The sequence below is a fragment of the Coloeus monedula genome (genome assembly GCF_965178545.1).
Source record: "Coloeus monedula genome assembly, chromosome: 1".
NCBI lineage: Eukaryota > Metazoa > Chordata > Aves > Passeriformes > Corvidae > Coloeus > Coloeus monedula.
The window spans coordinates 20,269,334-20,293,441 of NC_138781.1; the positions used below are offsets into that span (position 1 = coordinate 20,269,334).

Sequence of the window (24,108 nt, forward strand, 5' to 3'; positions counted from 1 at the left end):
TCTCAGTACCATCTTTTTGTTACAGCAGGCCTGTTGTTACAGGCTTGTCTTCACATGTCACTTACAAAAAGACTGATTCTATTACGCTGGTAGTGTTGTTTAACTTAGAATAAAATTAGGTGACTAATGTGTTGTTGTGTACCAACATCTGAGCAGAGACGTTTCACTTCACAAAGGATATGGAAATTTAAAATAATTTTTTTCTTTCTTTTTTCTTTTTTTTTCAAACTGTAGTCCTCTCTTTCTCCTTCAGTCAGTCAGAACTGTTTTGACAAAAATCTGCTTTTGTGCAGAGCAATGAATATTGCAAGGTAAGCTCTTGAGAGTGCTTTCATCTTATTTTCTATTATTACATAATTACATGAAGAAGTGTGATTTCAGTAAAGCTTATCATGGAATACACTTTTTATAATGAAACAATAAAAAAGTTTATCATTAACAGATGAAATCTTGTATTCCAAAGGTATTTATATGTCTTGAACTACTTTTCTGTGTGCAAAATTCCTGTGAAATCAACCAAATTTTCTACCAATATGTAACTTGTACAGCTTCCTGTTTTGATAGAATGGATTCAGCTTGAATTTCTTCCTAAGGTGAGTTTAGAGTAAAAAGCAATCTACCTTTCTTTATTTCACAAATCCAGTTATGACTGTATTCACAGTGCTCCTTAATCCATGACGGGGAAGGGTTTTCACTGATTGCTCCACAATCTTGAAATGCGGTATCGTAAAAATAATTTCTTGCTTTATAATTAACCTACAGAGAAAACACACCTGTGGCTTTTAATCTTGTCTACAGGGGGAAAAACTGTACTCTGTAAAGAATGAGAAGTTTCCAATCACTCCTTTTTCTCCTCCTCTGGCTGTGAAGCCAATGTGAGCTATTAAAGTAATTACAAACACTCTGCAAGAGGAAAGAAAGGCTATGAGTTTATGCAGTATCTAACAGACTGTAGCAGTCCCACAAAAACTGGAATCAAATGAGATTATAAATCAAAAGCAGGAAAAAGGAACATGGCAATTTATCACCAGAGACTAACAAAAATCAGGAGAGACCTTTCTCATATATTTGTGACATGGATATAATCTCTGTAGCTGAAAGTAGTCCTCTGTCTTATCAGTATTGTGGTGGTATAACCTCAGGGTTTACTGGCCTTTTTTGGTTTTTTCCAATCTGGTATGAAGAGCAGTGATTCAGAGTTACCCAGCTGCAAAATAGACATTTTTGGGAATTCTTATACAGCTTTTGTATGCACCATTCATGGAAACTTCTCTAACAGAAAGAGAACAGAAGGAAACTGGCATGGTAAAACGCTCACCGGAGAGCCATCACTCCAGGAAAGCCCACCATCAGGATCCAAACACTGCAAACCTATCCAGAAGGGCTGAAATGATGGGGATTTCTTTCTAGAGTGTGAAAAAAAAGTAGAGTGGAAGAGGATATATGTTGTTAGCTCTGCTCAATTTTAAATGTTACATGGGACAATAACTCTGACACCGAACTTGAAATACAGCAATAATTTTAAAAATAAAAGGTACTGTTGATCAGGAAACTCCCATTGGCAAGTAAATGAAGGTCACACCTTAAAATTTTGTAGTTTGCAAATGGTTGTATTGGAAACACAGCATGTTGATTTTCTACATTGATGTTGTGATTATAGCGTTTTTTTCAGAAATAGACTGTTCAGGGTTACTGGAAGACAGAATTTAGTTTCAAAATGGTTCACTAAACAAACTTAGAATAGAGTCTGTGGAGAAGCATTCAACAATTTTTTTGTTGGGTTGGCTTTTATCTGAATTTAAAATGTTTGCAGATTATGACACATTTTAGGAACTCCAAAAAATTCTTTGAAAACATTACTCATATGAGACATTTTCTCAGTTATTTTTCTTATTATTATGATGAAAACCAGATAGATTTTTAAACTAATTATCTCAGGAGCAACTCAAGAATATTATAATTTTTTACTACATAATGTGTTTTTATACCAAAATATCAATTATTACACAGTTCACTTGCTTACTTTATTAAGTTTTCTATCACTGTTTGCTCTTCTTCACTTCTAATGGCAGCCAGGTCTCCTCCTATTTCTCTGCAGAAATCTCGGGCTTCAAACCATGTTTTCTTTCGGTCTTCTTCTCTCACAAAACCCTGTACATGCAGGTAGAACACTGTGTTTTCAGTGCACTAAACATAAATCTGCTGGCTGCCTTGCATAAGAAAAATAAGAAAACCTTCCATTAGAATTATCCATTATAATGTGGATTCAAAAGTAATTGGATAACCTTACTTATCACTGATAGAGTGAAAACAGCAGTGATATTTGAATAGTTGTGTAAAAACTGGCTACATTTCTGATATTACATGCCATTCTGTGATGTTTAGATTACATATCTCTTTGATGCTCTCCTATCTCACGAGTAGATTATGGCAAAAAACAGTACTTACTCTGAAGCATGAATTAGTGCTATTGCTTGTATCCCAACCCAAGGGACATTTGGAATCAGAAATGGTTTCAGAAGTGACAGGAACAGTGACTTTTTCAGCTAATTTTTTGCAGAGAAATTTTGCCTTTACTTCACAGTTCTGAACATCCCATAGTCCAGCTGCATTTCCAGTCCTAAGGGCAACACAACCGGCTTTCTTCCCTTTGTGAGATACAAAAAAAGTTGAAATGCTTTTTAAAGAGGCTCCCTTGACATTTTTACAGCTCATGTAATTAATTTACAAAAGACTATTTGAAATATTTAAGTGTAGTGTCCACTCAGAGGAGGAGCTTCGTGAAAAGAGGAAACCAGTAAGCTGAGTCCTTCCCTTTGAGTGCATGAACAACTCCTTGCCTGCCTCTTTCCTCTGCCACTCACGGCAAGGCTTTGGCAGCTCAGTGCCGAGGCTGGAAGGGATTTCATCCTTTCCCTTCAGTTTGATTTTGCTCTTGTAAACAATGAGGAGTCAGAAAAGAAATATTTTAATGGCATCATAGAGTCATAGAATAATTTAGGTTGGAAAAGATCTGTAAGATCACAGAGTCCAAGCATTAACTCCATTAAACCATCAATGCCACGTCTACAAATCTTCACATCTTGTAAATACCTCCAGGGATGGTGACCCAACCACTTCCCTGGGCAGCCTATTCCAAGGCCTGAACACCCTTTCTGTGAAGAAATCTTTCCAAATATCCAATCTAAAGCTCTCCTGATGCATCTTGAGGCCCTTTCCTCTTCCCCTATTTCTTGTTGCTTGGGAGAAGAAACTGATCTCCACCTCACTACAACCTCCTTTCAGGCAGTTGTAGAGTGATAAAGTTTCCTCTGAGCCTCCTTTCCTCCAGGTTAAACACCTCTATCTCTCTCAGCCACTCCTTGTTAGACCCAAACCCTTCACCAGCTTTGTTGACCTTCTCTGGACATGCTGCTGCATCTCCATGTTTTTCTTGTAGTGAAGCACCCAAAACTGAACCCAGGATTTAATTTGCAGCCCCACTGGTGCCAAGTACATGTATCAAAGACACTTCAGCTTCAAAGGCAGAAATGTTCCTACATGTCATCATGGATTTATCAAAGTTGGAAAACAGTTAGAATTAGGGAACACAGAGAGTTCCTTAGTAGCATAGATTTAGTCCAGTGGTAATGATGCTTTAAAGACCCTAGAAATGAATCAACACACTTCCAAGACAATATTAGTATAGGAGGTAATATAAAAGTTGGTCTTTACTGGAGGCCTCCAGGAGCAGATGTGGAAAATGTCCACAAAATGCCCACCCCCACATGGGGTGAATACAGCTCTATAAGTTTGGCAAATTAGTGTATTTGACAAAAATCTCCAATTAGAGACATAAGAGGTGAGGCAATTTCCCCTGGTTCAATCCTTTCTAAATCCTCTCCCTCAGATGGAAACTAAACTTTGTTTATGAAAACGTGTCTTGAAGCATTGTTTTTTGGCCTTGGTTCCCAGGAAGAATCAAGGTTAGGGGCCTTGTACCCTCCTGGGCTTGGAGCTCTGGAATATGTCTTGTCTTTCTAGCTAAGGAAAAGGTAGGGAAAAGTACTGGGACTAGCTACTAATACAATAATGGGCTACAAATATATGTGTAAAGAATACAGAGAACATATAAAAGGAAAAAGGAAAAAACATTCGGCGTCAGTAGAGTACCAGGCATTGCTGCATTCCAGTTTGTGTACAGAACACCTTCACCAGTCACCCACTTGAAACTCCCTTGCTCTTCCATGTCTGAGAGACCAATCCAAAAATACTTCTCAGAGCTCAGACCAATGAGGCTGGTCAAGTAGGCTTGCTCATATCTGAAATGAAAGGAGTCAGATGGGATTGAGCCTAGCTTTCCTTTCATCTTCCACTCCTCAGCATCCCAAACTTCCCTCAGCTAGAATGAATAGATTCTCCATTAGGTTTCCTCTTTTGGGGAATATGTTGTTTAACTGGGTCCCAGATGCAGTAGCTGCAATAGGGGATGAAGCTGTGCTATACTGAAAAACTGCTCCTTACTGAGCAGAAGTTGCTGTTGTTTGTTCTTTCAAAGTAAAGTACAGGAAACATTGATGTGTAAATTATGTTTAGTTAGAAAAGCCATACTGTGTTTATTCTATTTTTTTTTTCTTCACAAAAAGGATATTCTGGGGGTTTTTTTTTTGTTTTTTTTTTGTCAAAAAGTTCTCAACTATTTTTTAAAATTCCAATATTATTGCATCAGATATACAGTTTTTAAACTCTTTTCCTACCTGTCTCCTATACTTGTTAAATAACCACTGCTCCTTTCACAGGTTTTCTTTGCTTCTGAAAATGTTACAGAGGTATGTCCAACCAGGTAGCAGTAAAAACCATACCTTTCCCAACCCTGTCAAGAACACATGAAATATACTTGCAATTAAAAAGAGAATATGTTCTAGTACTTGAAATTCAGTGAACACTCAATGAAACAACCTTTTTTTAATATAACCTCATGTGATTATGTATTAATTTGAATTTCAGTATACTAATGGAAATTCAGTTTAGCAAACATTCAGTGGAGAAAGAAGATTTAATCACACAACCCTTGAACCTCAAGAAGTAGAACTTTTGAGGTCTGCAAAAATAAACCTTTCTGTTACATTTAATTATTCTGGGAACAACTGATCCAAAGCGTAAAATGTTTCTCCAACTCAACCCACATTTAAAAACAAAAGTGCCTAGCACAAATGCACATCCAAATATATCTCTTGCTCCACTAATACTCCATTATTATTACCAACAAGAGTGTTTTTTATTTGTAGAAATAGAATTTGAACTGCTCTCCCATCACATATAATAAGAAACCTCTGTAGTTTAAAACGACTCTTGCTGTTGACACCCAACACATCCATAATTTTACAACACAGATTACCACAGACAAAAAAGCACAGTATTCATACAACTACCCCTAATTATGATAATAACCTCGACTTTTATTCACTGCATCAGTATCAGACTACCTCCTTTTTTTACTCCAAAAGTAACAACCAAAAAAAATTGAAATTGTTAAATAAACTAAACTGCTAGTAGTTAGCTCGACAAACTAATACGACTTTGCTTACTGTAAGAGGATTACTAACTGATGTTAATTCAATTAGACATACTACATTACAAAATAGAACAGCTATTAATTTTTTACTTTTAACACACAGAAATAAATGCAAAGATTTTGATAAAATGTACTGTATAAATCTTTCTAATCACTCACAATCAATTCATGCGAGTATTAAACCTCTACAAAATAATGTAACCAAATTAAAAATAGTAGATAAAATGAATTAGTTTAACAGTCTTTTTAAAAACTAGAAAATCACTAAATAGATTAAAAATTTAATCAAAATAAGAGTATTTGTACAAAGAGTATTATTAATTACAGTAATATGCTTACCTTACTTAATTCAATGTACTCAGATATTAATTAAGAAATCAATAAAACAAATAATAATTGTTAAAAAGAGAGGGGGAGTTGTCAGGAACCAGACAGCAAAGGAAGCTGATAGCTGTGCAGATTTTCTAGCCCTGGTTCAGCAGAAACTGTGGGACAGATAAAACTCAAGGCAAGAACAAGAAGCAAAGATAGAACGAAGAGGAGGCCACGACCTGACCACTTTGGCAAAGATGCAGACGAGGTCACTGCTGGCACAAGGGGGTGCCTGCAAGGACTTGATAGTGTTGCTGTGGGAACAGAGGCAGAGGAAGTCTAAGTAGGGGAATTTGTCCGGAAGTTAGAGAACTATAAATGCTGGTGATTTCTGTATTAAACTGGCTTTGTTTGCTGCTTTATTAGCATCCAGCAGGGTCTGTGTCCTTTGTCTCAATCTCCTCAAGTGCCTATGAGTCTCACTTTTTTGATAATAATGGATAAATTTTTACTGGTAAAAGAGAGAGACACAGAATGGAGAGTGCATTCAGAATCAGGTGATTAAAATACTTCTTTGCTTAGAACCAAAAAGAGTAGTCTGTTGTAGTAGAGATGCTGACTAAAGTTTCCTGATGTTTCAAGGCTAAAGGAACAGTAAATAGACTAATTAATTGATTTAATTCATCAGGTCACCTAAAAAGTCTGACTGAAGAGGTAACATAGAGACCACTAAAGAACAAAATCCTCAAAATTACAGCTGAATTCCAAGTCACTTTTCCCTTTTATGGCAACTCAAGATTTGGTTGCTGCACCCAAGAAAGGTAAATAAACTCTGTGTTCAGTGTTTGGCTGCTGCATAGCTCCATCAAGCACAATGAGTCTCAGCTCTGTTCCCCATATGGGCTTGTGGGAAAGGTTACTAAATACAGAATAGTAATAAATAGGAAAGTAAAAAGAGGGAAAAAAGAAGGAAAAAAAGTGGTAGAATACAATAACTTGCTCAAAACAAATTCACTCATAAAAAGGATTTTATTGTTTTGATTTGGCTTCAGTAGTGAGATTTGTCATCATCTTGCATCATGGCACATAGCACAGAAATTGTTGCCAGTCCCTACTACGTGTTCGATAACCACAGATGGCTGCAGAACAATATAACAAATATGCAGACAACCACAGGAATGGTTTTAGCCCCTTTCACAGACAGTTCTGAGAGGTAATAGGCCTGACTTCTTATTATTCCTTACATGGGAATGTAGTGAAAATTATCACCCTGAATTTGTAGAATAACAGTTTTTAGGAAAGGGAAAAAAATAGTTTCAATGTCAAGTGGAGCCTGTGAAATTTTGCTAACCAGATTCTTGGTTATGCTTTCTTCTTACCTTCAGGCAGGCAGGATCAGTCTTTGCTGTCCCAGAGACTCCTTGCAGTGGGTCTCTTCTGCAGATGTAGCCTAACTTCCTGTCACAGGCACTGTCTGCCCAGTATCCATCCTAGTTTCAGTTTGGGAAGAGGTGAAAAACAGTGAGGCAGAACCTGTTTCCTATAGAAACATCATCATTCTTTTGAAAATACTGTTTCAATGTGGAGATCTGTACTTTTTAATGGATTCCAAGTATTTGAGCTTGGAGGTGAGGTTATGTTAAGCTAAGTGGCACAGCCAGATTGTTATGGTTTGCTTGGCACATAATGTACACTCACAATCAGATATGAACATTTACTAGTTATACATAATTTCATTTTAAATTTAATTTAGAACAACCATATGTCTGAGTGAATAAAGATAACATTCTTTGATTCTATGCAACTTAGCAACTGTGCTGAGTTGCACTAAAAATCTCCCTAGAAATACAGCCATAACTCAAATAGTACAGTGCCACGCTGGGATTCATGTGGAATGGTTCACCTTTCCTGCCATAATGACACAATCTTCCTGGCCAGTGACTTCATGGGTTGGTTCTCCAGGCAACCACTTGGTATATGTCACAGGAGTCCCATCACTCCACTCAAAGTACATTTGAGTTTTGAGGTCGTTCAGGCCAATCCACAGCTCATCCACAGCTTCTAAGGACAGAAATTCATCTGTGTTATTAGCCAAGTTGAAACAGTCCATAGGAGCAAGATTTTATGGAGATGAGCTGAAATTGCAATGTTGCAATGCAAATTCATCTGTATTAAAAGATGAAGGAGTTTATTTTAAAATGTAATTCACATTCTTCTTTCAAAAGTTAAAAATGAGATACCAGCAGGAAATGAGATTCCTCAGCTTTATCAGTAAAGTCCATTACTGTATCTACAGCTACAAGGTGTCTGATGCAGATAATCCACTCAAATGCTGCGGTAACTAGAGCTGTTATTTCCTTCAAGTGCTTTCATGCAGTGAAAAACAAATGAAAATCAAAATGAAAAGAATTCAAATGAAAAAGAAGAGAGAGTAATGATTCCTTTTGTGAGTTTTTGGCATTTGGGTTTTTTCTAACCTATGTATCTGTGGCCTTCCCTATAAATATTCATAACAAACAAGTGCGAATTATTTTATTTTAATCCTGTAAGATTTCTAACAGTATAGTTCTCTATCTGTACCAAACACTGTCCTGTGAGAAGTACTCACTGTAGCCAAGCTGAGACAGGATGAAGCCGTGCTCCTCAGGGTTGTGGATGCTGGCCAGGTTGCTGTTGCTCTCACTGCAGGAAATGAGGGCTTCTCTCCATACTTTGGGGTCTCTATGAACCATGAAACAGTGACCTCCATAGGACAACCATTCTTCTGGGCATTTAACAGGCTCTACATCCCCTCAAAATCAATAGATATTTCAAGTTTTTATATGGTGCAAACTGAAGTCCAGAATAACTGCAATTGCATTTAAAATCAGTTAATTAACTAATTAGAATGAAAATTAAGTGGTAACAAATAAGCAGTACTTCATTCCTCACACATGTATTTTAGTCTGTATGTTGTTGCTCTCTGTACTTTTATAGAAACCATACTGCATTTAAACAAAAGAGGAAAAGACTGGAGACAGTTGTTACTGGGCTTCACTAGTATGAAGTATTCACTGGCCAGAGGAATATTTAGGAATTTGGTATGTAGTATTTCCTCACAATATACCCCACCCAATTATGTTTTTTATCTTTCATAAAGGCATTATTACTGTAGCACAAGTAGTTCTCTGCACACATGGCTTCCCATGCCAACTCTCATTAAATAAACCAGAAAGAAGTACAGTAGAAAAGTGGCCTGAAGGAAGTTGCTCTTTTTTGCCAACTTTCTAGGTTACAGGCAACCCCATCAAGAAGTTGCTACATCAAGAAGCCTACTGGTGCCATTTTTCCAAGCCTTCTGTGACAAACCTCAGTGTTTCCATTAGAATGCACTGCAGGAAGGGTGAAGCATCTCTAACTCTATTTTCATGTCCATGATACTTTCATGATAGTGTCTGGCTTAACCCAGTGCCTCTGGAATTGTGAATAATAACATAGAGTAAAAAATGCTTGTGTGGTTACTGGGCTTCAGGAACATTTTCAGTATTTAATTATATTGTGCAAAAGAAATAACAGTATGCTTTGTTCTGTACCAGTCCTCATAGCAGAAAAACAAATTTCAATGCTTGGTTTTTCGTTTTATTTTAAATAGCCATTAAATTTAACTTTAGCGACACAAATTATGACCTTATCAAAAGGTTTTTTCATTTGCTTGACATACCAGATGGAAGAATTAACGGATCCTTTGTGGAGTTTTCCTTTTTACAGATATAGCCAAGTTTCAGCTCACATGGCTGGTTTTCCCATTTAGCATCTCTTCTGGGATTTAGTACTCCACAGAGTTTTTCAGACTCAGGCTCAGGGCTTCCTTCATGGGATAAGAAAACAAATTATTTTTATTTAGCACAGGGTTTATGTCAGCAGCTAAAAGAGCAATTTACTTATAGCCTTTTCATGTGTAAATTATAGGCTCATGATTTCACTCCTACAATTATTTTTCTACCAGAGATAAGGAAATGTGATTTAGAAGTACCCATCAAAACATTTATTTCGAAGCTTGTTGCATACTTCACATATTCTGCCACATTTGGTTACAGAATAGTGGTCCTTTCTGCATGTCCTTTGGAAAGTGACTGCAGATTTTCTCCTTGCTGCAAGCAGAACCTCCTGACATTCCCTTACAATTGTTGAGTGTCTCTCCTCTGCCTGCCTCTTCAACCAACACCCCAGGAGTTTCTCCAGGACCACTATCCCTGGGGAATGGTCAGTGTTTTCTTCTCAGAGAGGCCCCAAATGATAAATTACATTTTTTTCCCTCCCCCCACAAAATGTACAACTTAAAACAATTCTGCTGTGAACTGGAAATGTGTAGATTACCTCATGATCATAGCCATTGTGTGGGGATACAGGAGCTCTGGGGCTGTGGGCTGCATGACCTGAGAGCCAGTTCCTCAGCCCTGCAAATCTCGAGGAATTTGACCAGCTCGGCAGAAGGTAGAAAATCTTCTGCCAAACTCAGCAGCTCTGGGCTTTCCCTTCTTCCTTTGTGCCAGATAAAAGCAGGTGCCACCTCTGAGACTTGGGAAGGCCAAAATATGGACTATGCTTGCATTTATTCAGAATTTGCTGCAACCTACTGTTGCCATGGCAATCATTAAGTGACTTTCAAAGATAAACTGTCAACACCATAAACTCTATTTACAGCCTCTTGAATGAGAGAAGGAGAACAAAAAAGCATAGGAAGTGAAGAGGAAGGCTTTGCAAGAGCAGTGCTCACTGACAGCTGAGTCCTTGCAGGATGCAGGGCCTGATAACCTTGTGAGAGTTGTAGAGACAGAGGATTTCACTGAATTGAATGCATTCCCAGTATGCTACAGCTCAACTAGTGCTTTTTACTTTATCTGCCTCTGATAGGAGATGAGGTTATTTAGCTCTTCTGCTTGAAATTCCATGATTTATATCCAGTGAAGAAAATCATCATTCTCAGATTTTTTTGTTTTACTTGTCTCGTAAGCCATTCAGCTCCCTTTCCTCATGTTCGTATGGAATACTACAGGACTGCATTTATTACACATTCATCATATTGGTGGGAAATATTAATTCCAAAAATTGTTTAAAAAGATTACTACCTGGTGCCCAGTTAAAGTATCTGAAGGGAAAGCCACCGCTCCACTGCCAGCCGCTGTTGAGATTCAGACTGTTAAGCCCAATCCAGAGAGAGGATCTTTTGCTGTCAATCAAATCTAGTTAACCAAAAGAATTGAATTCTAATGAGATTTGCTAGGAAAACTTCTGCATTTCCAAAGTTTAGAAGAAGATAATAAAAGTCTGCCTGGTGGTGTGTAAGTTCAGTCCAGAGTTCATGTTTACTGGTAACAAACTCAGAGGGATTTTTCTGTAGATAAAGAGTAGTGAATTGAAAAAGATTATTTTACATATTATTTTATCTGAACTTAATGCTATTCTACAGTTATATGTAAACAATAAGCTTTCAAAACTGGAAGACTGAATTGCTATTATTAATGATGTTACAAGTTTTCTTGTGTGTGGTTCAATTGATATAGGACCTTGTTCCACAGTGTTCATAAACCTATAAAGTCTGTATAAAATTACCATATAAAATATGTAGAAATGCGTAAAAAATATCGTATTTCGAAATTACTATTTCATTAGATGTACGTGAAGAATACTGATTTATGAACACAAAACCATAGAACATGTCATATAATGTAATAGTCATATAATGGCTGCCTCCTAAAATGTTGTTTCTTGTTTTAAGATCCCTTTCTGGGACCTTTCTGGTGTTTTCTGAGCTTGAGCCAACTTTTGCCTAATTAGCTGGAAATTCTTACATTTTTGGATAAAATAATAATAATAATAATAATAATAAAAATACTTTAAAATGGTAATTCCACAACTTACAGAAGTTCCACCTATAAAAAGCTTAATATACTGTAGTTTTAGTACATATATTATTAGTACATATATATATACATATATAATATATACCTATATATACATACATAATATATGTACTTCTATTAGGACATATATTTTATATTAGTACTTTTTTTTACATCTGCTGTTCATTGTAATGTGATTAAAGCATTGAAACTTTTGTAATCACTCAAAAAAACCTTTTGGAACAGTTTTAACTGAATCTTGCTTATTAGCTCACCTCTAAGATATATTTGTTCATGTATCTCCACGACACTTAATAATTCTGCATTCTGTTGCTGACAGCTCTTCCTTGCTTGGTGCCATGTGAGAGCTGACTGGTGGTTTATCTGGTAGTAGGTTCCTGTCAAAGGATCTATACTCCAAAATCTGTAACTGTCTGTGTGAGAAAAAGAAGATTTAGTACCTGAGTTTGTAATAAACATTTTACACAAAATGTTATGGCAAAATTTAACTGCAAGCTTAATTGAGAAATAACATTTTGGAGCAAATAAGGCTCAGACCCGCAATTTATCTTGCTCTTTGTACAGAAAATAGGGTTTTTCGTTGACATTAGCAGTGAAGAGCCTTTCATTCTTTATTTGCACTTTCCCCTTCAAATTTTATAATCTCCAGGAGAAAAAAAATATTGTAAAGAAATCAGTAAATCAAAACTATATCTTGATCATTGTCTACCCTGAGAACCTGTTCAGCAGCCCATAGGCTATGCCAAGTTTATTCTTGGCTGAAACACAACCGAAATACAAACATTTCCTGTAAAGAAATCTTGTCAATAATCAATAATCACATTTGTGATGCTATAGGCTTGGGGAAGAGCAGCTGGAAAGCTGTCCAGTGAAAATGGACTTGGGGGTGCTGGTTGATAACCAGCCAAACATGAGCCAGCGAGTGCCCAGGTGGCCAAGAAGGCCAATGGCATCTTGGCCTGTATCAGCAACAGTGGCCAGCAGGACCAGGGCAGTGATCGTCCCTTTGCACACAGCACTGGTGAGGCCCCACCTCAAATACTAGTTCAGTGTTGGGCCTCATTTCAATAAAGAGCTTGATGTGCTGGAGCACATCCAGAGGAGAGCAAGAGAGCTGGTGAAGGGCCCTGTGAGGAGCATATGAGGGAATTGAGGTTGTATTTGTAGTCTGCATGTGGTTTAGATAACTGGAATGTTGAAATTGTCTTCTGACAGCTCACTGTTAGCAGAACTGGTCCCTGGGCAAGTACTAAAATAAGCTGTGATTACAACTTGCCCTAAATTTCTCTTTTGTTGAGAAAAAAATGCTAAATTTCTTGAATGGTTTGTTAGAGAAAATGTTTTCTATTTCTTATTGTGTTTCTTTGTTGCTGATTCAGAGATTTTTAACATTCTTTTTTACTGTAGACTCAAGTATTAGTGATAATGTCCCAAGAATTTTATCATGCCAAACACTTCATATTTTCTAGTTTATATAATGAGGATGTCATGGGATTTTTCAAGTTACTGCTTGCAATATTGCACCAGAGAATAATTTTCACCAAATCAGTCAGAATGATGGTGGTCATTGGTGGTTGAGAGTGAGTTGAACCTGCTTTACCAGTGCAATGCTCCTATCAAAATAACAAATTGTGATTCTGATTCTGTGGTATTGCACTGAAAAATTAGGTTTGAGGCAGCATTTTTAATGTCTTTATTAACATGTATTTTGGTGTTCTTGATCCTGCACTCCAATGACCATACTTTTATCTGTTAAGATAACATTCTTTTGTAATGTAGTCTGAAATATTAAAAGGGAAATGCTGATGATGCTAATATTTCAGTAAAACCTTTGAGCCAATCTTTTAATTTCATATCTTTCAGAAAAAACCCTACATTTTCCCATGAACTTTAGACCAGTCTTGTTATACAGAACAGGGCTTTGCTTGGGTAGAACAGGTTAGACTACTGCTATCAAAAATATCAGTGGGTATTAGACTGTGAATAACATCTCAATTTTCAGGTGATTCTATGCTGAAGACAATCATATTTAAAGCACACTGTTTTCTTTCCTGAGTCTTAACTGGGACACACCCAGACAACTTTCAGCCTGACTGTAAGCTATTAGCAAACAGATTTGTTACTTCTGTCAGGAATGTTATTGAGTGAAAGAGACATTTTTGAGTAAAATTAGGTCATTTCAAGGTTTTTCCCTTCCGTATTGTTAACAGCATCTCAATACTGACATATTTACGTAACAGTGTTGTGTTAGAGGGTTTATGCATGTGGGACTTACCAGCAGCTGGACAGAACCCATACAAATGGTCCATGTCGAAGTTGGGTGTCGTTGCACACCAGAATAGGCCATCAGACCTGCCAGCAGCCGTGCACTCAGCATACAACCTACCACTCAACTGGAAGGGGAAGGCACACGGAGCTCCGTTGGAATTTCCTAACAATGTAAACAGATCTGAGGGGGCAAAAGAGAAATTTTGATATAGCTGTGTGAATATATGTGTCTGTACTCTCCATAAGACTTCCTGGAGAGAGCATTACAAGTGTTACACAAGAGTGACTGGGGAGCTGCTATCACCAGCAATGTCTTTCATGGAAGTTCTTGGTAGGTATTGCAATTTACTGTTTGTTTCTGGGGTACATCATTACCTGTACCAGCTGGAACTTGAGCAGTTTCATGCTGTAGCCTACTATGAAAGGACTGTAGTGATTTTTATCTCATATATTTAAATATAATTTTCTAAAAATAGTGCTATCTTTTTATCATGTGGCTTAACTTCCTATCATTCATTAAAAGGAAACCATTGATTAAATTGTTAAATGTGAGATTTTTTTGGCATCTGAAATCTCACAGAGCAACTGAAGGTATTATGCATGGAATTATTTCCTTACATTTAATACTGATGTATTAAACTTAGAGATTTTTCCCTTTCATCCAGTAATACTAATACAATCTCAGTATGCAGTTAAAGAAAGTGCTTTGATTACAGAGTCACAGAATCACAGAATGGTTCGGGTTTGTAGGGACCACAATGGGTCATCAGGTCCAACCTCCCAGCTCAAGCAGGGCCATCCCAGAGCATGTGGCACAGGACTGTGTCCAGACCATTATTGAATATCTCCAGGGAGGGAAACTCCACAACCTCTCTGGACAATCTGTTTGGGTGCTTGGCAAAGGAAGTTCTTCCTCATATTCAAGTGGAACTTCCTGTGCTTCAGTTTCTGCCCATTGTGTTATTGCTAGGCACCACTCAGAAGAGTGATTAACACTAACAATTAAAAATAACCTACATCTACGTTTGTTCTAAAAGTAAAGAACAAAAAATATGCAAATTTTTTGCCCAAACTGCATTCTCTCTGAACCCAAGCAGCTGTGTTTCTCCAGGATGGAGGGATACAGGCCTGAATATGTGAACTAATCATTCTCTAGTCAGCTATTGCCTCAGGGGGAACAGCTGATATCAGATTAAGGGGAGCAGAAATCAAAAGACCCTATCTCTGATGAGAAACAAGTGGATTCAATAAACCTTCAATATTAACATTTAAACTTTACCTTCATGGCCTTGAGAACACAAATCATCCATGGTTTCATAGATCTTCCATTTATCCATTGCCTCTGATCCTGTTTTCAGTGCAATATTTTCCTTTCTTTTGTCAGCACTGAGATACAAATCTTCCCCTTGAATTGCCAAGGCCGCATTTTTGCATTCCCATTTCTGGAATTCACTTTTCTTGTTGCATGGGTACAGGGAAATTTTAGCCTGGTTTCTCTTGGAGGGCACTCCCAAGCATTGTGCAAATGCCATGCTCATTAGCTGATGATCAGAGACCCACCTGAATTTTTGTAAATCACTGTTTTTCTTGCAAGTGGCTGTTGTGACTACCTCAGAACTCTGAGCAATTAAACAGAACTTAGTATCCTCATTGTATATTAAGAATATATCCTTGTCTGTAAAACAAAACATTCAGAATAGGAGGTTAGGGTGAGCACATGGTGAAGGGGAACTTGTGAGGAGAAAGATGTGCTGTTTATTCTATGCTGATCTGATTCATGTCAGGAGGCTGCAAATATTTACAAGGATCAAATGGTATTTTCAAGACAATTCATTCTGGGAAAGAAATGTAAGTACAGCTCAGTAAATACATGTAAACACAACATGGAGGAATAAGAACACATAAACTGCATCAGCTCAGCTTCAAAAATGTGATCATAATAATGGAATTTCATCTTCTGAGATGTACATTTCATTCAAGATGAAGAGACCTTTACTGAAAATTTGGAAGTTGGCCATACTATTATGCATTATAGATTTAGCTCCTGTTACATACTTCTCCGTGGGGTCGCATTTGTGCTTAATACAGTTAGTGAGTGAGCCTTCTGTGACTCTTGCTCCTTCTGGAATTGACATGTTCTGTTATGTTTTGGGGATTTTTTTGGAATTGAAAACCATATAATGGTGGTTTGTTATCTTGCCTTGATCCAGTATCCTTTCATCAGTATGTCTATCATAAGAAGTCAACATAATTTGCACAATAAATCACAAACATTCTCACAAGAACCAACACCGAGGAGTATATAGATTCTATAGGTGTGGGCCTGCATGCCTGTGCATTGTAAATGCCACACATCATAGTTAACACTCCCAAAGGGTTATAGGTAGCCTAATATAGTGATCCACTGAGATAAGTAGGCTCTGCTGGGAAGGGCTGTCCGGAAGTGCAGCTATGCTGTGACACACAAAGCAAGTCTGCCTGGGCACACAGCTGCATGCTCTTCAAAATGTCAGGTAGCATGCAGCTCTCACTGGCTTTGGGTCATGAGGGGTTGAAATTTGGACTACAAGGAGTATTCCAGGACCTGTAGAACAGGAGGGCAAGGTTTTGTCCTTCAGCCCTCTGTGCCTCAAATTCACACCTGGAAACAGAGATGCAGCATCGCTGCCATATCCATCTGAGAGAATTACTCATAAGAGGCAGTGAGATACCCCTCCAAACACTAAATTGAGTCTCTAGGACAAGTAGGATGTTAGGTCAAGCCAATGTTGGGTAGTGAATGGGAAAAATTCTGGGGGGTTATGATGGAAAGAATAGCTCTTGAGCTCTTCCAGAAAGTCCCCGTATTACTTTGACCAGCTCCGTAATATATAGAAATTTCACTTCTGCAAATCTAAATTTGAAGCTGAGACTTAGTTTGTTCTTTCCTTGTCCATTTAGGCAAAAAGTTTTAAATATTATTAAATCTTTTATTTCTTACTGCTCATTAAATAAATGCTTCGTGTAGTCCCCTAAGTACCAGCTATTGTCCCTCGTAGAATTTTTGGGTCTAATGATAAGAGTTCTTGCTGGAAACTGTGAGGTTTCTGCTTTTGGATTGGGTTCCCACCTCACAGAGCAGGAGGGAGACCCTCTTTTTTGCACAGGGTAGTGCTGTCACAGCTCACATGGAACAGTGTTTGCTTTTGGAAGCTGTGATATGTACCCCACTCCACAAATCTAATGAACTTAAGGATAAAGAAAACACATCTTTGAACATTATCATCATACTTCAAAAGGGAGTTGTGATCTGTGTTTGGTCAACTTCAGAGCCTTAACTGTCCCTCTCATCCTTACCCTAATAGCTGTGGTGGTTATTCCACAGCTGTTCTTCACTATCATATATTTCTAATATGTTTTTTTCACTGGCATCTTCTCAGCCACAGTGAGAAGCCACATCTTACATCAATCCACAAGTTCCATCTCATCCCACACAATCTCATGCTAAGGCTAGGAGAAACACATACACCACCCTATTTAATTCCTTCATCCTTTCCATTTTTTGTGAGTCAGTCACATATACAGAGAAGGACTATGGAGCACACTGTGAAGTCCATCTACTTTACAGTAGCAAATATAACCAGTAAACAAGTTGTACCCAAAAGGCAATCTTTATTCACATATGTGACTCTCTCCTTCTGATTCCCAGCTTTACCCCATTTTGGATATTACCCTCTTTAAAAGTAAATCAACATGTCTGTATCTGCCTTTTGGAAACTTCTGTGAACCATTCCCATTAGGACAAATATGAAATGCAGAGTTGTAAAGCTGTGTAAAAATCTTAAAGATCCTGAGAAACCAACAAGACAACAAAGATGCCCACTTTCACATCCACTTTTGCAGGGGATAGGAAAAAATAGACTCACCGAATGTCTGAAAAGCAGTATGAACAAATGAGAGGAAAACTAAAACTGTAGAAAAGGTCAAGTGTTTCATTCTGTCTTCTTATTCACAAAGAGAAGAGATGAAATAATTGCTGCAGTAGAGGTCCTTAAAGAATCAGTTCGCACCAGCTCCTTCTCAGTTTTGGAGATTTTTAGTTGAAAGAGAAAACAAGGCTCTAAATAAGGAAATATCCTGTCACATGTGGTATTTTGAAATCTATAAGTAATTACAAAATTCAAACTTTGCATCTGAAAGTGAAGTTTCCATCCATTCAAATGCAAGTGGCAAAGTTTGAACATTCCAAGATCATTCCACTGAATTATTTTTAACTTTCTTGGTTCTGTGCTGGAATTGTAACATTCTGACCCTCAAAGACAAAGAAGCAGGGAGTGCACTTTAAATGGATGTACCTTAAATGTCATGCATATATACCTGGGAAACTCAGAGAAAAATATATGCAAATTTCTTAGCCAGATAGGTCTTCACTGTTGCAAAAGATATATTGATTTCATTTACTGCAGTGAGCAATGCTGGCTATTTCAGTGTGAAAAATTAACCCACACAGGACAATTTAATTTTACTTGATGACTTGATAAACTGGGTATTATGTATATACTTGCCTTTTATCTATCCAGTGTGTCAGCTAGTAGAACTACTGTGCTGTTATTTCATGTGAATTTATCTTAGAAGAACCAACACAAATTAGCCAAATATTTACAAATCTTTCTGATTTTGGCAAAAAAAACTGCCTTTCAAAATTATTTCATCCATTAAGTGCAAATGAATTTTACTACTTTATTCTTTCTTTGTACCAAGTGTAAATGAGACAAAGGAAGAGTAATAGTTTCAAATTTTACAAGTGAGCTTCATTCATTTATTAAGTGGAAATGAACTACAGCTATGATGCACAATCCCTTTGTTATTTTGAGAAAAAGGGAGGAAAGAAATTCAGCTGAAATTGACCTTCAAATTTTGTCTCATTTTTCTTGGCTTAATTATGAAGACAAATCTCACCGTATTTTCTGCAAGAGCAAAGCATCACTTCATAAGAGAAGAAATTCATTCACAAAATACAGTCTTTGGAGCTGTGTAATCAATATAAAATATAAAAATTTAAAATAATATTATTATGTTGGATTTTTTAATCTGTTTATTCTTTTAATTTGCTTTGCCTTTATCATTAGCCATCAAATAGCACTGAATCCAGTTCAGTATTCACAAAAAAAGAAAAATATGTGTATTTTTTGTAACTTAGATGAAGGGGGAAAAAGAAGTTGTAAGATCAAGAGGGCTGTCATTAAAAGTAGTTTGAGTACAAAATGCCGTTTATTCCTTATCCTCTGCAATACGTTTTGTTTAATTGCCATATCTACATCGTGTCAATCCAATGTGGTGTGACATCTCCTCTGCCGTTCTTATGCACTTTCTAAAGGTTTGTTGTTCCCAGAGACCCCTGAGATCTTTATTTCTTCAGTATGTCATAGACAACAGAGAACTCATAGGAAACTTAAACATCTCAGTAAACCTCTAAAACATTTCACTAGCAAGGCACTGTTGTGTGCCCCGCGGTTTTACGGGCCTGTAGCATGGACACAGCGCCCAGCTATCGGTCCATTTATCAGAGAGGTGGAGGACAGTAAGCAAAGGTATCCTAAAATGAGTGATCAAGTGGAATAAAACCAGGAATGGATTTCTTCCAAAATTTATTTGGCAACTACTTTATTTTATAGTTTATTTATGGCTTTTTTAGTCATATGCCTTGTTCATGTTTCTGTGTCTCCTCCTGTCAGCCTCTCTTTTAAGGAAGAAGACACATTAGATCAACAAACTATATATCACCTCCACATGCTAATTAAACACTGAAGTGTTATTATGCAATATATAGATTGTTTATTGATATAGTCTCATGTTCATAATTGATAAAAAACATTCAAAGTCATAGAATAAGACTGTGTGCAAAGATTTATTTGTTTTGCAAAATCCAAGTTGAAGCCATGAACGAAGGACAAGTATTTGCATTTCACTTATAATACTATAGCAAGGAAGATATTTATGTAAAGGGTGTAAGACAAGGGCAGCAATGGGGAAGAGCAATTCATGTAAATCTCTGTTTATTCCAAACACCACTTGAGTAACAGTGTGGATGCTTCAGTACAGTATGGTGAGATACTCTCAAAGTGCAGACATTAGTGCTCTGCAAAGAGTGCTCAGTTTTAGTCTTGACTCTGTATGTGACACTGTCACAAATTCCTAAATAAGTGACCCATATCTTTTAAATCTAAATTCCCACTGGTTATTTTCCATGCTTGCTTAATTAGCCATTTTGTACAGCACAAAGTCAATAAACACCTGAGAATATTTATTGGAGAGCATACAGCAATAGTTCTCAATCTTTACCAAAGGAATAACTGCCAACGTAACTTCACAGTAAAAGTTACATGCACCTAATAAAGACTAAGGTTTCCTTTAGTTCAGCTATATTTTTTTTCAGCTTAACCATTTAGTTTGGCTGTGTTATCCCATCAGACAACACTGTGTTCATTATTTTCTTTGTTGTTGGTAGCATCACTTCCATTGTCTCCTGCAGTCAGGGCATGGCTGTATTCCAGCTGTCTGCTGCCCCACCTCAGCTCTCTTCCAGTTCCAGTTTTCATCTTGAATGAAAAATAAACCATGAAGCCCACCCCTAATAAAATGATGAGGACCAGAGTAAGTATTATCCACATATTCAGGTGACCACTGGCTTTGTCCTTTTTGGCATCTGTAAATAAATTAAAAGCAAATAGAAATGAATGAACTGCAGCAACAAATAAATATAATAACATTGAAAACTATAATTTCTCCCTTAATTACTAGGGGGAAAATCTGTTATAATATCACTGTGTCAGTCTTCCTTATAGATCTTACCATGCAAAAGGAGGATCAGAGAGGGGGTGATCAATTTACCAAAGCATTTGATTATCTTGGGGTTCCTTAAGTGTCTTGCAGATAATGATAAATTAGGCTGGGAAAGGATTCACTGGTAAGTAAGTAAATTAAGCTCATATTTAAAAAACAAAACAAACGAAAAAAAAAAAAAAAAACAAAAAACCAAAAAAACCCCCCGAAATAAACAATATTAAATTCAAGCACTTATCTGAAATTGTTTGGAACGTGAAAAAAAATCTTACCTTCCACGTTTGCAGCTGCTTTAAGAATAGCTGTCAAAGATAAAGACAAATGTTTAGATAAAATCTAAAAAGGTCACATTTTCTTCCTGACAGTTGCTTGTTAGCAAAAGGTCTGGTAACCTGCACATCATCACTTCTGGAAACGCATCTGCTAAATTAAGAGAGCTGAAAAGGTGCGAAAGATTTTTAACCCCATATTCCCTTCAATAAAACTGCAGTGTTTTGCATATTAAAGCCCCCTTCTTGCTTCTTTTGTAATAACCAGAATATCTCCGAGCACTGGTAGTTTCTGACTGTTTTAAGTGGACTCTCTCTTCTCCCCTGATTAATTAACCTTGCCCTTTTCACCACGTCTGTTTCTCGTGGAGACTGGGAACAACTTGATCGGCTCCTGAGGATATTTGAGCTTTCCTGTATCGCACACAATTCTTTTGAGACCCAGCAGGTCTTAATTTACCATAATTCATTTGCATTTGTAATTACACGTAGAGGCTCAGGCTTTCTTGTGCAGCGTTTCCCGGCTGTGCACAGAGGGCGCCATCCGCAAGGCTTTTCCCGGCGGCTGGGTGGGAGCTACTGGGAGCTGCTGGGAGCTGCTGGGAGCTGCTGGGAGCTGCTGGGAGCTGCTGGTGATGGACACGGCCGGGATGAATCTGCCCCTGGGAGCGTGGGATGCAGCAGGAGCCGGGCTGCTGCAGCAGAACCAGAGCAGTGCGTTGAGCTCAGGTGTGATTGCGAGCACGAAGGAAAAGCAGCTGTTAAATTTGTCCCTTGAAAGGACGCGGAGCTGGCTGTAGTGGAATAAATATCTGGTTGTGCTGGAACGCCGTTCCTCTGGAGAACCCGGTGTCGGGGAATATCCTCTGTACTTTGGCATTGCGCATCAGGGCCGCTCAGAGTCAAACCCGTCAAATAAACTGTGTGGTGATAGAGAGTTTCTGCTTTCTTACATGTTTGGTAACAAAGAACTGTCATTCAGCAGTGTCTGCTGCCTGCAAAGAAAACTAGGCATTGTCCTAAAAGCAGAGATCATGCCCTCAACACTGGTGTGACTGCTGCTTTCCCCACCAGCTGCAGGTTTGCTTTGGTGGGGAAAGGACTGAACCTCAGAAACATCCTGAACCTTGGGGTTGTGAAATAGGGCAGGAAATTGGACTTTTTTTGCAGAATTAACAGTTAAACTCCAAAATACCACATGGTTGTTTGGCTCACGATATTCTGATGTTTCTACTTCCTGACTAAAGCAGATGGTGCTCAGTTATACAGAAACAAAATATTAAAAAAAAAAAAAAAAAAAAAAACCAAAAAAACTAACCAAAACACTTCTACTCTTTTCAAAGGTCACTATGTGCTCTCTGGATCGCACTTCCGTTCCTATTTAAATAGAATTGCTTCATCCATCTCTTGCTGGAACAGCATGTATCATACTACAGCAAGACAAAGAATAGCAAATTATTGATGCCACTCTTGTTCCATAGAAAGAAAATAGGAATGTTAGTAGAAAAAAAATGGGTTTATGTTGGAGGGGAACAAAACAACAAAGGAGTTTAAATTTTTTTCAGGAATTATTTATGATTTTTACTTATTAATTGAATAGTCCTCTCAGAATGTAAGAAAATCTGAGGTTATAAACCAAGAAATCATAAACAGGGCAAACAAAAAAAAAATTCATATTATTTTTGTCTGAACATTGAAACATTTGCATCAGTCTTTTGTAATGAACATATTGTGCTATTACTACTGAAATAAAACCATAAATGGAAAGAGCAAATATTAAAGAAGTCACTTACTCTTTGGTTTCTTACAAATAAAACCCTTTTGGGAAGAGCAAGGCAGGACACTCCAGTTGCCGGTGGCTGCAGACAACTCCACGCAGAAAGCCAGCTCATCCCACGAGGGCTGCCCCTCACCCCAGTTGACAAAGTCTAAGGCACTGTTATCTTGCCAAAGCAGCTGCCCTGATGTTGCAAAAGTTAGTATCAATACTAATAGATCCACAGGAAAAGTTTTCACCTTAGTGAATATTAACATAGTATTATTTTGTTCAGCCTAATAAGGCAATACTACTTTCTTCAAAAATTCCACCTGTTGTTGTTTTTGTTACATTTTATCTCATTTGATTCTTGTCTCAAAAACAATATAATTGCTTTCCCAAATTATGATTTGCAGATTTATCAGTCATTTATATTTCTCCCTATTTTTCCCTAGGATATTAAAGTTTCAAACTGAAAAAGGCTTAATTCAGACTTTTGATAAAAAATTTCTAAATTATCATTTCAGCAGCACTCCATGAAAATCAAGCAGCTTTTACTATAATGCTTAAACATATGCTTAGTTAAAAATGAAAACTTTTTTTCATAGATCCTAACAAAAAAAGAATGTTTCAATGGGATCAAAATAATCTAAAATCAAACACTTTCTGACTGCTTTTAGTCTGGTAACAGTGTTTTCTTCCAGATGCATGTTTTCTTCTGCATGCTTTAGCAAGCAGCCTAATTTTTTCCATACAGTCACAGAGGAGCTTGATGCTGTGGGCTCTGGCTGGACTCCCACAGGTCCCACATGAGTGTTCCCCAGCCATGAGAAGATGAGAGCCAGCCAGGACTTGTTCCCAACAGGAAAAGCTTTCTCAGAGACCAGGAATACGAGAGAACCTCAGAGAGGACTGAGGTCTGAACTTCTACTATACTTCAATTGGCTGCTTAAAACCTATTTATTTTATTAATTTTTTTGTCCGTTTAATAAAGTCTGTTTATGGTTATTTATAGAACTTAGAACAGTTACCATTTACATTTCTGTATATTCCTATCCAAAAGCCGCTTGTCTTGCTTGTGTATAAGTCTGCATGTTCTATTAAAAAGTTTGATTCAACCACATCTTCTATGGAAGTCAACATAGCACCTATAAAAAAAACAATGGAAGAACATTGGAGATATCCCCAACATAGTTACAGCTTTTGAGATAGGTTAAGTTTAAT

General features: G+C 37.4%; 2 protein-coding genes across 2 annotated transcripts in view; both read right to left on the bottom strand.

The window, feature by feature from the left end:
- Positions 1-18,012, bottom strand: part of LOC309572692 (macrophage mannose receptor 1-like) — a gene marked incomplete at both ends in the record, with an annotated part of 34,643 nt that extends 16,631 nt beyond the window's left edge. The window contains 15 exons of the mRNA XM_082281131.1: positions 621-756; positions 1,319-1,406; positions 2,024-2,151; positions 2,449-2,648; positions 4,153-4,301; positions 4,737-4,852; positions 7,246-7,356; positions 7,770-7,927; positions 8,475-8,657; positions 9,567-9,713; positions 10,975-11,088; positions 12,024-12,182; positions 14,045-14,218; positions 15,317-15,712; positions 17,943-18,012. Coding sequence (XP_082137257.1) covers positions 621-756; positions 1,319-1,406; positions 2,024-2,151; positions 2,449-2,648; positions 4,153-4,301; positions 4,737-4,852; positions 7,246-7,356; positions 7,770-7,927; positions 8,475-8,657; positions 9,567-9,713; positions 10,975-11,088; positions 12,024-12,182; positions 14,045-14,218; positions 15,317-15,712; positions 17,943-18,012 — 2,329 coding nt within the window. The remainder of the gene's footprint in view (positions 1-620; positions 757-1,318; positions 1,407-2,023; positions 2,152-2,448; positions 2,649-4,152; positions 4,302-4,736; positions 4,853-7,245; positions 7,357-7,769; positions 7,928-8,474; positions 8,658-9,566; positions 9,714-10,974; positions 11,089-12,023; positions 12,183-14,044; positions 14,219-15,316; positions 15,713-17,942) is intronic.
- A 1,954-nt stretch (positions 18,013-19,966) lies between these two features.
- The window catches only part of LOC309572720 (macrophage mannose receptor 1-like), a gene marked incomplete at its 5' end in the record, with an annotated part of 33,287 nt that continues 29,145 nt past the window's right edge, over positions 19,967-24,108 (bottom strand). Inside the window, 4 exons of the mRNA XM_082281157.1 lie at positions 19,967-20,722; positions 21,132-21,161; positions 22,922-23,089; positions 23,916-24,032. Coding sequence (XP_082137283.1) covers positions 20,484-20,722; positions 21,132-21,161; positions 22,922-23,089; positions 23,916-24,032 — 554 coding nt within the window. The 3' untranslated portion in view covers positions 19,967-20,483. The remainder of the gene's footprint in view (positions 20,723-21,131; positions 21,162-22,921; positions 23,090-23,915; positions 24,033-24,108) is intronic.